The 13,438-nt window shown below is 40.6% G+C and overlaps 1 protein-coding gene across 1 annotated transcript in view; it reads right to left on the bottom strand.

Moving 5' to 3' along the window:
* Positions 1-13,438, bottom strand: part of slit3 (slit homolog 3 (Drosophila)) — a 177,915-nt gene that overhangs the window by 21,532 nt on the left and 142,945 nt on the right. The window contains exons 20-27 of the mRNA XM_053505596.1: positions 10,170-10,305; positions 7,960-8,028; positions 7,790-7,861; positions 7,575-7,646; positions 6,335-6,406; positions 5,079-5,242; positions 4,188-4,312; positions 1,628-1,725 (exon numbers count right to left, since the gene is read on the bottom strand). Coding sequence (XP_053361571.1) covers positions 1,628-1,725; positions 4,188-4,312; positions 5,079-5,242; positions 6,335-6,406; positions 7,575-7,646; positions 7,790-7,861; positions 7,960-8,028; positions 10,170-10,305 — 808 coding nt within the window. The remainder of the gene's footprint in view (positions 1-1,627; positions 1,726-4,187; positions 4,313-5,078; positions 5,243-6,334; positions 6,407-7,574; positions 7,647-7,789; positions 7,862-7,959; positions 8,029-10,169; positions 10,306-13,438) is intronic.

Below are 13,438 nucleotides of genomic sequence, written 5' to 3'. Positions count from 1 at the left end.
AGGTACGTTTTGGTCTTGCTTTCCTGGGAAAGTCTTCATGAGAGCAAGTTTCATCATTTGTAAATGCACTTGACAACACTGTTCTTGCCAAAACAGTTTGAGAACAACTCACTTGGTGACTTCTGGTTGTCTAGTCTTGAGAAATAGTTCTCCTGGCTTCCTGAACAATTTTTTTTTGTCTCTTATTTTTTTTTGGCAAGTTGTTGCCTCTCATTTTCACTCGAGTCCCTGTACTGTACCTGAGCAGTTCAGAGGAATGTATTTAGCTTGTTTCAGCCACACAGTGATGTATGAATCATTCAAGCATAAAATATCATCTAACTTAACCAGTGGGCACGAACCAGTGGGAAACATGTGCAGATGATGACAGATAATCAGGCCGGTGATTAGTGTACTGGTGATGCTGAATGCTTGTGTGGTTGGAACAGACGAGAGGGGAAATGAGGTCGCTGCTGAGGTTGTTACATAAACAACCAATTTTTGAATTGTGTCTCTATACACGTTAACCTTTACAGCCTGCCACAGTAAGACATTTGTTTTCATTTCTTTAATTTATATTGCATAATTATTATTTTTTTATTTAAAACGAAGGAATTAGGTGTGGCTAAAGATTTTTTCTCACAGAACTGTATATACAATTTTGGTTAAAATTTTCAGTAATGTTTTTAATCTGAAATGTTTTTTTTTATGGCTTTAAATTGAGTGCAGTTTGTAATGTCCCTTTCTCTGTTCTGAAAATTATGGTTTGAGGAAGACATTTCGATGAGCAACATTAAGATTCCAGATTCCTAAAACAAATGAGAGCACTAAATTAGATGGTAAGATATTTGAGATGATGGAGGACAGTTTGCCTATAAATGTATATTCATAGACCTTGTTTTTTTCACTTAGGCCATAAAACACATTTAACAATTTATTATTCTATGCAGATTGCTTTTAATGGTTGCAAATTACACGTTTACAAGAGTACTTTAAGGTTTCCTTTTTGAACCCACTGTATGTTGTGGCTTGGCACCGTTGGTGACTGAGGCTTCGGAGGAAGCGCAGTGTTTGATAAAGTCCTGTCTCTATGGAGACTTGCCATGAAAGACCAGCAACACTTATCTCACCCAGTAACCAGCTCATACGCTCGATGGTGCCACCCAGGCACTTCCACCCGAAACCCTCCCCACCACACGCCACTCAGGCTTCCAGATTTCAGAGACGGCTTTAGCTCAAAGGGCAGCTGCAAGGCTGGAGCCGATATATCATCCTCACTCCCCCGGCACTGACATCAACCCACGCCGCAAACGCGCACCATGACCCCACTTCATCCAAATGGCTCACCGCAGCAGTTTCATTGCTGTTTTTGTAATGTCAAGTGGAACCTGACGCGGGGCTTATTTGTTGCTTGTCTGGACCCTCGGTAATCAAATGGAAAGGGCAGAGCTGCATGCATGTAAAATGTTATAAGGTGATTTAGGAGGCGGAGTGTGTCCAAAGGCAGGACATTTACTGGGACATTAAAAATCTGAATGGCTTTTGGTTTTTAAAGTGCAAGATGAAACTTTATGTATTTAGTAGCCGTGCTGTCAGTATTTACTTAGTATTTTAAGAGGTTTAATGTCCGAGCAGTAAAAGCGTGTACCTGTAGTGACCATCCTGACCGGCCGAGAGGTGACACGTTCCACCGTTGACGCAGGGTTGGCTCAGACAGGCGTTCATGGGGACCTCACAGTTCCGTCCCTGAAATAGCAGGAAAAGATGAAGGATTTATAGCAGCACTGTGACTCAGACTGATTTAGGACTTTAGCATACAGTACTAGTCAAAAGTTTGGACACGCCCTTCCAATAAAATGATCTTAGAAAAGACTGAAATCATGGAAAATATGCAATAATCTTCTCAACAAGTTATGGTTGTGTTGTGTCTGCTACTTGAATTCCCCAAAGAGGCCATGTAGACTCTAATCGGAGGTTCTGTTTATTTCTGAAGCTGGGAGGTCTAAATGAACTTGAACTCTGCAGCAGAGGTGAATACTGAGTGTCCTTTATTGGGACAGTCGTCATGAGAGTTTCATCATAATGTTTGGTAGCTTTTACAACTTTCAAGATCTTTTTTAAAGTGTCTTGGTGATCTTTTTTTTTTTTTTTTACTTAATTCCATATGTTATTTAAAATCTTGACGTTTGTAGTATTGTTCTACAATTAAGAATTTTAAACAGAACCTCCGATTAGAGTCTACATGTCCTCTTTGGAGAATTCAAGTAGCAGACACAACACAACTGCTAAACCTCCTTTGCCTTCTGTTTTATTATTGGTTACAGAATTTGGTACCAATGGTTTTGGCTATTACTGCTTAGAATAATAATTAATAACTAATTAATAACAATAAATAACAATAATAATAATAAACAAATGTTTAGAAGCATTAATGTGGGACTTATATACAGTATACAGTAGCCATATTTCAATAGTTTTTTCCATTGGGAATTAGTTGTAGCTTTTGATTGGCTAGTATCATTATGATTGACGTATTTTACAATGCAACACTCCTGAAGGGCCGGAGCATCACCCGGGAATTAAACTCGCCATCTCCAGATAATAGTGGCAAATGAACACTTTACCAACGTGCCATTCGGGAGCTGTCACTTGAGATTTTTATTTTTTAAAGATATTCCTTATAATAAAAATTTATTTCTTATCCTGTCCCTTTAGGCGCTCTGTAAATGCATGCACCGCGAGTATGAGAATTCTTGCAGTGTGTAGCCAACTCACATACTGTATTGATCACTTAATATTTTGAAAGTGATAAAAAATGTGATACATCAGCCATATTATCCATAATCGAAAATGATCACCAAGTATAATAAACTGATAAATGCAGCACTTAGGTGGACACGAATTCACAATCGGAAACACGGCACACACGCAGACGGTACGACTTCAGCGCCGGTACGCACGATACACACATTTTACATTTCTCTGGAGGAATTATGAGCAGCTGGAACATGCTTTATTGAGTTCGACTCTGTAACAGGAGCTCCTACACTCTTAATACAAACGCATGGTTTGGGTTTCTCCTTCCCACATCCTGGCCCATACATTTAACAAAAAGCAGAATCATTTGTTCAGATCCATTTAGCACTCCATGGCTGTCACTTAATTCCAAACCAAAATTTTTGCTTTGCTTAATTCCTCCCAGCCACTGTGATTCTTATTTCCCTGCTTGTGTTTGGTTTCCCATTTCCGTGTTTAAGACTCAAGAGAGAAAAAGCCGAAGGTTAAGGGAAGGGGATGGCTGTCAAAATGGAACACACACAAATACACACGCATGCACACTCCTCTTCTAACCTTGGATGCGGGGATTTTAATTAAAAAAGGGAGACATTGTTTTTTTTTTGTGTGTGTTGTAGAGGGCGTGAGGTGAAAGTCTTATCTGCTCAACTGCAGACAGACTCTGACAGGAATCCCATAACCAATCATTCATCTTCAGTACAGCTCTAACCTAGTCAGGGATGCTGCAGACCCGGAGCATTACAGGCCGAGAGCCGGGAATACACCAGAGACATACATACACACTTTTACTAGTGCAGCTCTTGCCATATTTTTTAGGGAGGTGGGAGGAAACCAGAGAACGCAGACGTTAAGTAAGCTGAGCTTAATATCGAACTGAGGATCCCAGATGTGCGCGGCACAATGCAATATTAACGAGTCTACTTTAGGATCTGACTGTTCTAACAATTAATAAGTATGTCTATGGTTCATATTGCTACAATGTTTGTTATACATGATGTCATTATTAATCAACCGTTCAGTAAACATAAAATCATGCAACCGACCTTACACTTTATCATTTTCACGGCTTATCAGTCTCAAAAATATTTCATAAATAGCCTGAGCAGGATGACAAGTAATAGAGCTGTACTGTACTGTAAATGCATCCTGACTCAAACTCTTAAATCTGCAGTCCTGGACGTCTTTCCGCATCGATCACCCTCTGAGCATTGTGCATGCATGAGCAGAGGAGATTCCAATATATTGAGCAAGCTCAAGAAGATTGATGATATGAGCTTCTTTCCGGGCTCCCTTGTAATGATACGCATTACGACTCAAACAGGCTGCGTACAAGAAACTAGGAGAGGTCTGTGCAGGAACAGATCGTACAGGTATCTGCAATGCGTGTATGTGAGAACAAAACCGTGTTTCACCTTGTAGCCGAAGGGACAGGTGCAGTGATAGGAGCCTGTGACGTCGCTAACGCATGTGCCGTTGTTCTGGCACGGGTTAGCCAGACAGGGGGCGCACTTTGACATCATATTCAGATCGACGGGACCTGTGGAGAGAGAGAGAGAGAGAGAGAGAGAGAGAGAAAGTGATTAGGGGAGGGAAGACAAATTTGAAGTTGAAGACATGTCTAGATGAGCAGGAGTCTGCTGAAATCAATTTTCCCACCCCATATGTTAGAGATTTTTCATGCAACTGATGAAATCAATACTCTAATGCCATCATGTTGCACTGAAGACGAAATCAACTTTGTTCCACACATTAAGTCAGCTCGACCCCTTTAAACCAGGTTTACTGCCCAGAGACAGTCTCCAGTCCCCCCCTGACCTGACACAGCATAAGTGGTGTAGATGGAATGGACATATTACCACGTTATCAATCTTTGAAAATTTTTGTACATTGCCAGAACATTGTCAGTGACCGTCTTCGGTTGTTCCAGCACCAAATCTAAAAACGTCACACTATTATAAAGTTTCATAATTGAAAATCATACAGCGTCAATCCGTCTTTTGTATGCTCTCTTCATCCCGTGATTAAAACCCCACATACACCACGATGATGCACTTAAAGAAGAGATGGTGAGATTAAAAAAGTGGACACAAAGAGAATCACAGAGGGGTGTCACTAAGTCCAACCAAATATATAAAAATCCCTTTAATCTTTTGCTTAATCTTAAAGTCCTCAACACTTCTAACTGGCTTTTAAGGGATTGTTATTTTTTTTTACATGGAAACACTTGGGTGATTTTGCCTTTTGGAGCTGGAGAAGAGGACATAAACTGAAAAAGAGAAATATCAATTTAAAAAAAGGGTCACCGTTGCACTGGAAGCGATTGAGGGGCGTGGTCAGGAGCAGACGGTCAGCCATGTCAGGTGGTCCAGTACAGCGAGCGATGCCAGGCTCCTTAAAACCAGCCTTAACCCACTGTGAGAGCCAGCGAAGCTCACAGTCACAATAAAGTGGGTTTGCACCCAGAGCCCTGGTGAAACACACACATACATATATACAGTATAATATGTACATAATCATATGCATGGATATTATTTTAGTTTAATCCTGTGAGGTTTGCTCAAATATGAGACAATTATACAAATATAGAAAACTCTATGTACAAGTATTTAGATAGAATTGAAATAGGAAGTGTTTCAGATGTTAAGTGTAAAGGTTATGCAGGAAACGTTAGTCCTCATTTTTGTGATTGTGTGTGTATTTCTACATCTGTAATAAAATATTCCTAATAACTTAATTTATACCACCATAACCCTGAGCTGCCAGTTATTGTATATGAATGTCGTATCCACTTTTGACAACATTGTCTGTTTACTCCAATCAACAAATTCATATTCATAAACATGAGAAGGGGTGTGTCGCAAAAAGGATCAAAGTTTTTTCTGGATAAAATCCTGGTCCGGATACAGGTTCCGTCGACGATGAGAAATAAGGATTAGTCACGCAGACCGGAAAAGACGAGTTTATCATAAAAGCACGCTCGAAACTTTTGTCTGTAACACACACATGCACACATTTGAACATCCTGCTGGAGTGCACAAAGGCAGCCTCTCCATGTACTAAAGCGCCACTTCCTTCCATTCTGTTTTTAATGAATCAGAGGACCCTTATTCTTAAAGAGGAACCTTTTGTGACGGTTCTTTTCACGGCACGACTAAAGCGACCTCGTTTAAAAGCGGCGGCAGGAACTGTAGCCGGAGAAGGATGGAAGATGAAGGGGGAAGAAAAGAGCCATAAGAACACACCGATGGATGCCTTTTAGCTGTAATAAAATTTACTAAGATTTCCCGTGGGGCCCAGGTTCTGAGAGTTGAGCACAGGATAGCTCTTTAAAAAAAGAAGAAGAAGAAAAAAAAAAGACACCTTTCACACCTGGTTATGAAGTCAATCCTCTGTGGGTCAAAAATAGGTGAGTGATTGTGGGTGATGCTGGGTGAACGTTATTAATAGCGAGGGTTGGAGAAAGATAAAAAGACAGAATTGAAAGGTATAGAGATAGACAGAGAGAGAGAGAGAGAGAGAGAGAAAGAGAGAGCTGTTGCACAGGATCACACGCACTTACAGATGAGACAGAGACGTCAAGTGGTTGAAGGCTCCCTCTGGAATAGTTGAAAGGTCGTTTCCGTGGAGAGTCCTAAAAGAAAAGAAAGGAGAAATTGAAAAAAAAAACAAGTGCATGAGGGCCTCGTTGTTTAAGCAACTAAAAGGAAGGAAGGGAAAAGGATGCTGCAACAGCAATTAGCTCTAACTGAGGACATTTTGTCTGTAGAAACAAAGTCAGCACAGACAGTTCATGGAATGTGTAGTATTTTGTGTTGATTCCTCCTCCTTACACACACACACACACACACACACACACACACACACATATAAATGCACGCAGGGGTTTGGTGTCAGTCTACCAGCAATCAGACCCTGTGACCGGACAGCCCCGCACCAATGAGGCCACGCCAGTGCTGCCCCCGGGGCATTCTAGGAAATTAACAAGTGAGAGTGACGGCTGGCTGGCAGACACAGCTGACCCGGGTTTGAGTACGGGGCAGCCTCTTGTCAGCCTAGCATAACAAATGAAAGAGTTTAAAAGAATAGTTCGACTTAATGTCTATCCGCTTTATGTGTGTGAATACCATGGACAGAAGTTCCATCATGCTTCTTATACAGTACGCTGATCTGAGAAACAGTCATGCAAAATAAAAGTGACGGTGCCGGGGGGGTTTATAGGGTGTATGAGTGGGAGGGGAGGGGTAATACTTAATTTTTTTTTTAAAAGGCACGTCCATTTGTCAAAGATCTTTTTTAACTAAGATTTTTTTGGTTTTAAGTGGAAAAAAAATTTGCGTTAAGGCAAGAGAGATCATGGGTATGTTTAGTAACACTTGAGGATTCCTTTAATGAGTGCTGATAACCTCCAGACCACAGGATATGAAGGTGAAAATGGAGAAGAAAGAAAAAACAATTGATCTCTTCTATCATGCACAAAGGAAAGAACCTGTTAAATCCAGAAGCTCAATTCACCTCTGGAACCTGCTCTGTTTCACAACCTCCTTTTAAAAAGTGGAGTTAATAAGGCCTGCTGTGGGGCAGCAGCTGGGCCAAGGGTGTGTGTGTGTGTAAGGAGGCGTGTGTGTGTGTGTGTGTGTGTGTGCATCTGGATTAATGATGGTAACATCAGATGTAGGCAAAGCATTATTTAGCTACAGTACTAATTATGTCAACGGAAGGTCCTCATGTGGATGTGTGTGTGTGTGTGTGTGTGTGTGTGTTTGTGTCAGCGTGTCAAGCACCATCAGGAAGTCACTTACAGCAGACGAAGTGAGCGCAGTCCGTCGAAAGCATGCACCGGCACACAGCGGATCTGATTATAACTCAGGATGCTGCAGAGATAGGGAAAGAGAGGAATATATTACGCAAAGTCATTTAAGGCCTCACACACACACACACACACACACACACACACTGAGCCATAGACAAACTACTGTGCTTGTTGTTAGCAGTGTGTGGCAGATGGGACACTCACAGTGTGGAGAGCTGAGTCATATTGTTGAAGATGAAAGGAGTCAGAGAGCTGATACTGTTGTTGCTCAGGTCTCTGTGGGCACACGAACACACGTACGATTAAAAGAACAATGAGAGACACCGCTATGTTAGGCATGTCCGAAAGAATTAACTTAGACTGGAAATACATACACGAGGAGTAGCTGTTTGAGATTGCTCAGCTCCTTGGGCACTGAGGTGAGCAGGTTTCCTTCCAGATACCTGAGGCATACAAGATGAGCATGATTAAACACAACGCTGCATCTGTATCTTTAATTCCAAAAATCCAAAAGTCTAAAAAAATAAAAAATAAAAATAAAAATAAATCTACAAATCTAATATAGCCATGCACTGGTATTTTTCTTCTATTTTAGGATCATAATAATCTGAATATGAGATTACCAAACCTATTTCAACATTAAGAAAATAGTCCTGTTCTATTTGAAACTCAAAGGCGTGTTCAAGTCAAACCGGGATTTTAAACAGTTACAAGAGTAACAGCTACTGTACCTTGACTTCTCTATATGATAGAATCTTCTGCTACACTAATGCACTTATCCCAGTGTTTCACTAGTGCTTGAATACCATCAAGGTAGAACGCTTTCTCAGCGCACCAGAGCCATGATCGGCCTGCTTCACATCTGAAACACTGACCCCCCCTGTAAGTCCTTTAATAGACCAAACATTAATTTGGAAATGAAATGGCTTGGAGCAAGGTCAGGACTGTACACGGAATGTTGCAATAATTCCAAGCTGAGATCCTTTAATGTGCAAGTGGTGTCTGTAAATGATGTGTGTGCAGTCTCTTCCACAAGTTGGCGACAAGTTATCCGTTGATTTTCAAGGATCGGCGTTCCACTCACTGAATGTTCATGGGAACGACTGCATTGGGCTCCCAGCCACCTTGGCCACCATCGTCATTCACGGACACACCATGGTTTGGACCATTCACATGCTTTAAAGAGTCTCTTTAAGCAGTGTACTGTGCTTGAAGTTTTCTGTAACTGTCAAACTGCTTTACACAGCTTCATTCATAAGATGTTTTTTTTTGTGTATTTTTCCCCAAATTTTCTCCCTAATTTAGTTGTGTCCAATTCCTCCCAATCACTAGGGGGCTCCCACATTATGGCTACTACTACCATTTAGCCGGGAGGGCGAAGACTATCACATGTTTCCTCCAAACAACGTGACGCCAGCTGACTGCATCTTTTTGAACTGCTTGCCCACGCACCGTTGGGGGCGGCGTAACACACTCAGAGGACAGCGCTATACAGTATGCTCCTTCCGCTTGCTTGAGCTCATAGACACAACTAATTGGCTGTAGAGCCGTGATTAAGTACCTCTTATACCTCTCCTCTGAGAGATCTCGGCCAATCAGCTCTCTCTAGACCTCCGGCTGCGAGCGCTTACAGCATCACCTGGGAATCGAACTCGCGATCTCCGGATGATAGTGCGAGCACTTTACCACTGCGCCACTCGGAGGCAAAATAAATATAACATAAATAGATGACTGGGTAGATATAGTCTCTGTGGAATTTAGTTGATTATTGCCACTAATCATTGAACCAATTAAAAATGTATTAACTAATGTTTTGTTTAATATTTCGCTGTAGCTTGATTATTGATTGTGAATGTGTTCAAATAAGGGTTAAACAAAATACCTTCAGTTAAGCCAAAATATTCCTGCTTAACATCTTGGTTATGTGATGTGGTTTACCTTCTACACTATATATAAGAGATATTCCATTCCAGTTAGCATCGTTATTTTCCTACAGTGTGTTTATGGGTGTTGTTGTGCGGGCGATACAGAACTGCGAGGTACAGACTGAGAGATACAGGATAGTAAATCACACCTTGGCTGATGTTTTTGTAGTGCAGCAGGTGCTGGAGATCCATAAGCATTAATTATGTTTAAACACACACAAAATGAAAGCTTTGTCTGTGTGAAACATAAACATTGGTTCAGAACATCGCTCCTGCTCATTTCTCAATTTCTCATCTCTTGCATTTTTGCTACTATCTTCTTTCCCTCTACCTTTCTATTTTGCTCTCTGACTCCTTGTGAGAAGAGGAATGGGAAACGCCCGCGTCTCCTAAACCAGCACTTTGTCACTGTCTCTACGAGGGCCGAGAGCGTGACCAGAGCAGGACTGGACACTTGACGTTGTGGTAATGCCTCAGGAGAAAAAGGAAAATTGCAGTGCTTTGGGCAGCTCATTTTAGCTAATGGGGCTCAATATCTGTGAGGCACCCTGTGGGTCAGAATTTAAAAAAATATATTGAAAGCCAATAAAAAAATATGAGAAAATGGCAGGAGTGAAAGAAAAAAAAAACAATCAGAGAGGAGAGGGAGAGAGACTCACAGCTCTGTGGTGTCCTTGGGGATGCCCTTGGGCAGAGAGCGAAGTCCACGGTTACTGCAGCGCACCACTGTATCTGAGCATGTGCAGGGATCTGGACAGCGAGGGAGCGATGGCAAACAGACATTTTCCTCGATGCCTGAAGAGAAATCCATTAAAAAAAAAAGTGAGACAGGAAATCAGGTGCAGACACACTGTAAGGGTATTGTTTAGAATATAGCTGTAGTTGCTTATATTTCCACATTGGCTAATACAGTAATGATGCAAGTGTGTGTAGGAAGAGGAATGCAGGTGTCACAACTGCCCCAGGATAATACCCCTACCTGCCAAAAAAAGTAAATATATTTCAGTTCCGGCTGCAGTTTTGTAGACACTTTCAGTTCATGCACATGTCCACACGTCCACAAGTCTTGCCTCTATATCCAGTGCACATACCTGCCTGTGTTTTGTTCCTGGCTGGTTTAAAATGAGCCCTTTTTGGTTGTGTTCAGCTATATTCTAAATTGATAATTGCTTGAGCTTTGTATGAAAGCGAAAGCTGTCAAATTAATTACCGTCTAAAAAAAACATTGCACACGGATCTAACATGGAACTGTAAAGAGACCGAAAGCAACTGTGTATTTGGAATCACGATAATTACAAACCCTTCCGACTTGTAAAAAAGCATTCATGTTTTCGAAGGACGACATAATTACCAGTTGGGATGTCTTAAGCTTTATAAAAGCTTTAACTAGCCATATGTGACGTCATGGTCTAAACACACACACACGCCGCAAAAAAAGAAAAAATGATTAAAAAAATTACAGCGATGTGATTCACAGTGAAAGTAGCTAGGAATGTTATGTCAGAATTTCCATCTGTTTAAACCATCTGTATGATTTTCCAATAATGACCTATAGATAACAAATATTATAGTTTGGCTTTGTATCTAAAAAGGTATTTCCATAGAAACATAGAAACAACTTTCCATGTTAGTTTTAGCTCCCGGCCACGGCACAGTGGTGTAGCGGTTAGAACTGTTGCCTTGTACCTCCAGGGCCCGGGTTCAATTTCGTCTCTGTGTGGAGTTTGCATGTTTTCCCTGTGTTTGGTGAGTTTCCTCTAGGTACTCCAGTTTCCTAAGATATGCAGATTAGGCTAATTGGCATTCCCAAATTGCTGTAGTGTGTGGATTGGCACTCTGTCCAGAGTGTACCTCTTGCCCTAAGCCTCCTGGGATAGGCTCCAGGTCCCCGCGACCCTGAATACAGGATAAAGCGGTATAGACGACGATAAGTGAGTGAGATCCTGGCCAGTAAAGCTATAAATCATTTTTGACTTGATTCAATTTAATGTTGGAGCATTGCGATTTTCAGTTCGATTTAATTCCATAACGCTCATGTTTAGTGTCTGGTTTGTCTACAGCATTTAAATATTTTTTTATGATTTATTAATATTACAGTGACTAAAAGTTTCTTATAAGCATTGAAACTGCTTTGCTACTACTTGTGTTGATTGTTTAAATGGCATGTTACTATTTTTTCCTGCTTCACACTCCAGTCCAGTAGGTGGCGGTATTGCAGCAACTGTGCTAGTGATGGGAAGTTTAAATAATTTTAGTGACTCGGTTCTTTGAATCTCTTTCATCAAAATGAACGAATCTTTTTTGAGTCATTTCGTTCTTTGGTTTAGAAATAAAATAAAATGTTTCCTTTTTTAGTAAACAGACAAGTCTACATACACAAATTTTGTCTATAGTTCCAGTAATACAAAATATTAAAATGCAGCTAAGACAATTTAATATTAACAGAATGAGCAGGTCACCTCTCATATCTTCTGGTCAAAGTTGTTCGTTCTTTTGAATATATTGCACTGCATAGTGTCTATGGGAGTCACATGACAAAAGAATGAACGATTCAGACCGAAAGACTCAAAGGTACTTTATGTACTGTTTCCTGTACATAAACTACGGAGGTTTTGCAATGCTTTGCGCATCCGCGTCCAGTAGAAAATGAACAGATCACTCTTTGAGACTACTCGTTCTTCTAAGTCTTGTTAAAAAAAACGAATCGTCCATTAACGACCCATCACTACACCGTTCATAAATCTGTATTTGCAGAGGATGGAAGCAGTTTGTATTCTCAGCTAAAGCTGTCGTTTAGTTTTAAGGACTTCCAGTATTACATTTCAGACCATTTAACTCATGGAAGTTTCCCTAAATAATTTTAAAAAGTGTGGATCAATTCTGAATTGAAAAATGACCCATCGTTTTAATTAATTGAAAGGATCGACAAACAATTGATTAAATTGCATAATCGATTAAATCCCACAGCTCTGATTGAGATTTACCTTACACATAATTCTTTTTAATGTTTTACATTAATGTTCCATCACAACTGATTATATTTAATTGAGGAAACACTAAGAAAAAGTAAAATTTTCAAAGACAGGAAGCAGACTAACTCTTCATTAACAAGGTCACTGACTTCCTCTGACCTGCCTTCAAGATGGCTTTTGGCTTAGTGGCAAAATTCCAACATCAAGACGAACTGTGTAGTAAATGACAGAGGAGAGAAAAAAAATCCGATTTGACCGAGTCAAATGTCTGAGTGTCTGTTTTCTTAAACAAATATGACTTGATTGGAAAAAACTCTGATTTCATGCGTTTTCTTGGCAGTCATACTACAGAAAATCATTTCTCCTAACATCACGTATGCCAATAAAATTGTGAGCTGCCTGTCTGAACATATCCGTAGAGAGACTTTAATTTTTAATGCTTCTTTTACCGAGATATCTCACACGCAAGAGAAAAATTGAGCCAGCATCGCTGGGTTTAATATAGACATTCATAAATACTTTAAAAAGGAGAGAACGGGGGGATAAAAAGAGGACAGAGAAAGGAAAAAAAACAGAATAGCGCGAAACCACTGGTATGACTGGTGTGTATGTGTGTGTGTGTAAATGTGAGTGTAAGTGTGTGTACAGTATGTGCGCTATGTTAACTGGCCCAAAACTAATTTAAGTGGCGATCTTGCCAAAACATCCCACTTCTTAAGATATCTGACAATCAGCACCAGAAACACTTGAGCTTAATAAGCGACACGGCACACAGGAGTTAAAGATTGTCCACCAAATGTTGTGCTTGGCTGACGTTTCTCATTTTTCCTCGGCCGGGCCTCGCAGCTTCCCGGTTCGCCTATTTCACTCCGGGCTCGAGAGATGCTATCTACAAAGGAACTGAATGGCTCTCCAGATTAAAAAGAAACAAAGAATTAAGACATTAATGAGAGGTA

The sequence above is a fragment of the Clarias gariepinus genome, chromosome 10 (genome assembly GCF_024256425.1).
Source record: "Clarias gariepinus isolate MV-2021 ecotype Netherlands chromosome 10, CGAR_prim_01v2, whole genome shotgun sequence".
Lineage (NCBI taxonomy): Eukaryota > Metazoa > Chordata > Actinopteri > Siluriformes > Clariidae > Clarias > Clarias gariepinus.
This window is presented reverse-complemented; position numbering and strand designations above follow the sequence as displayed.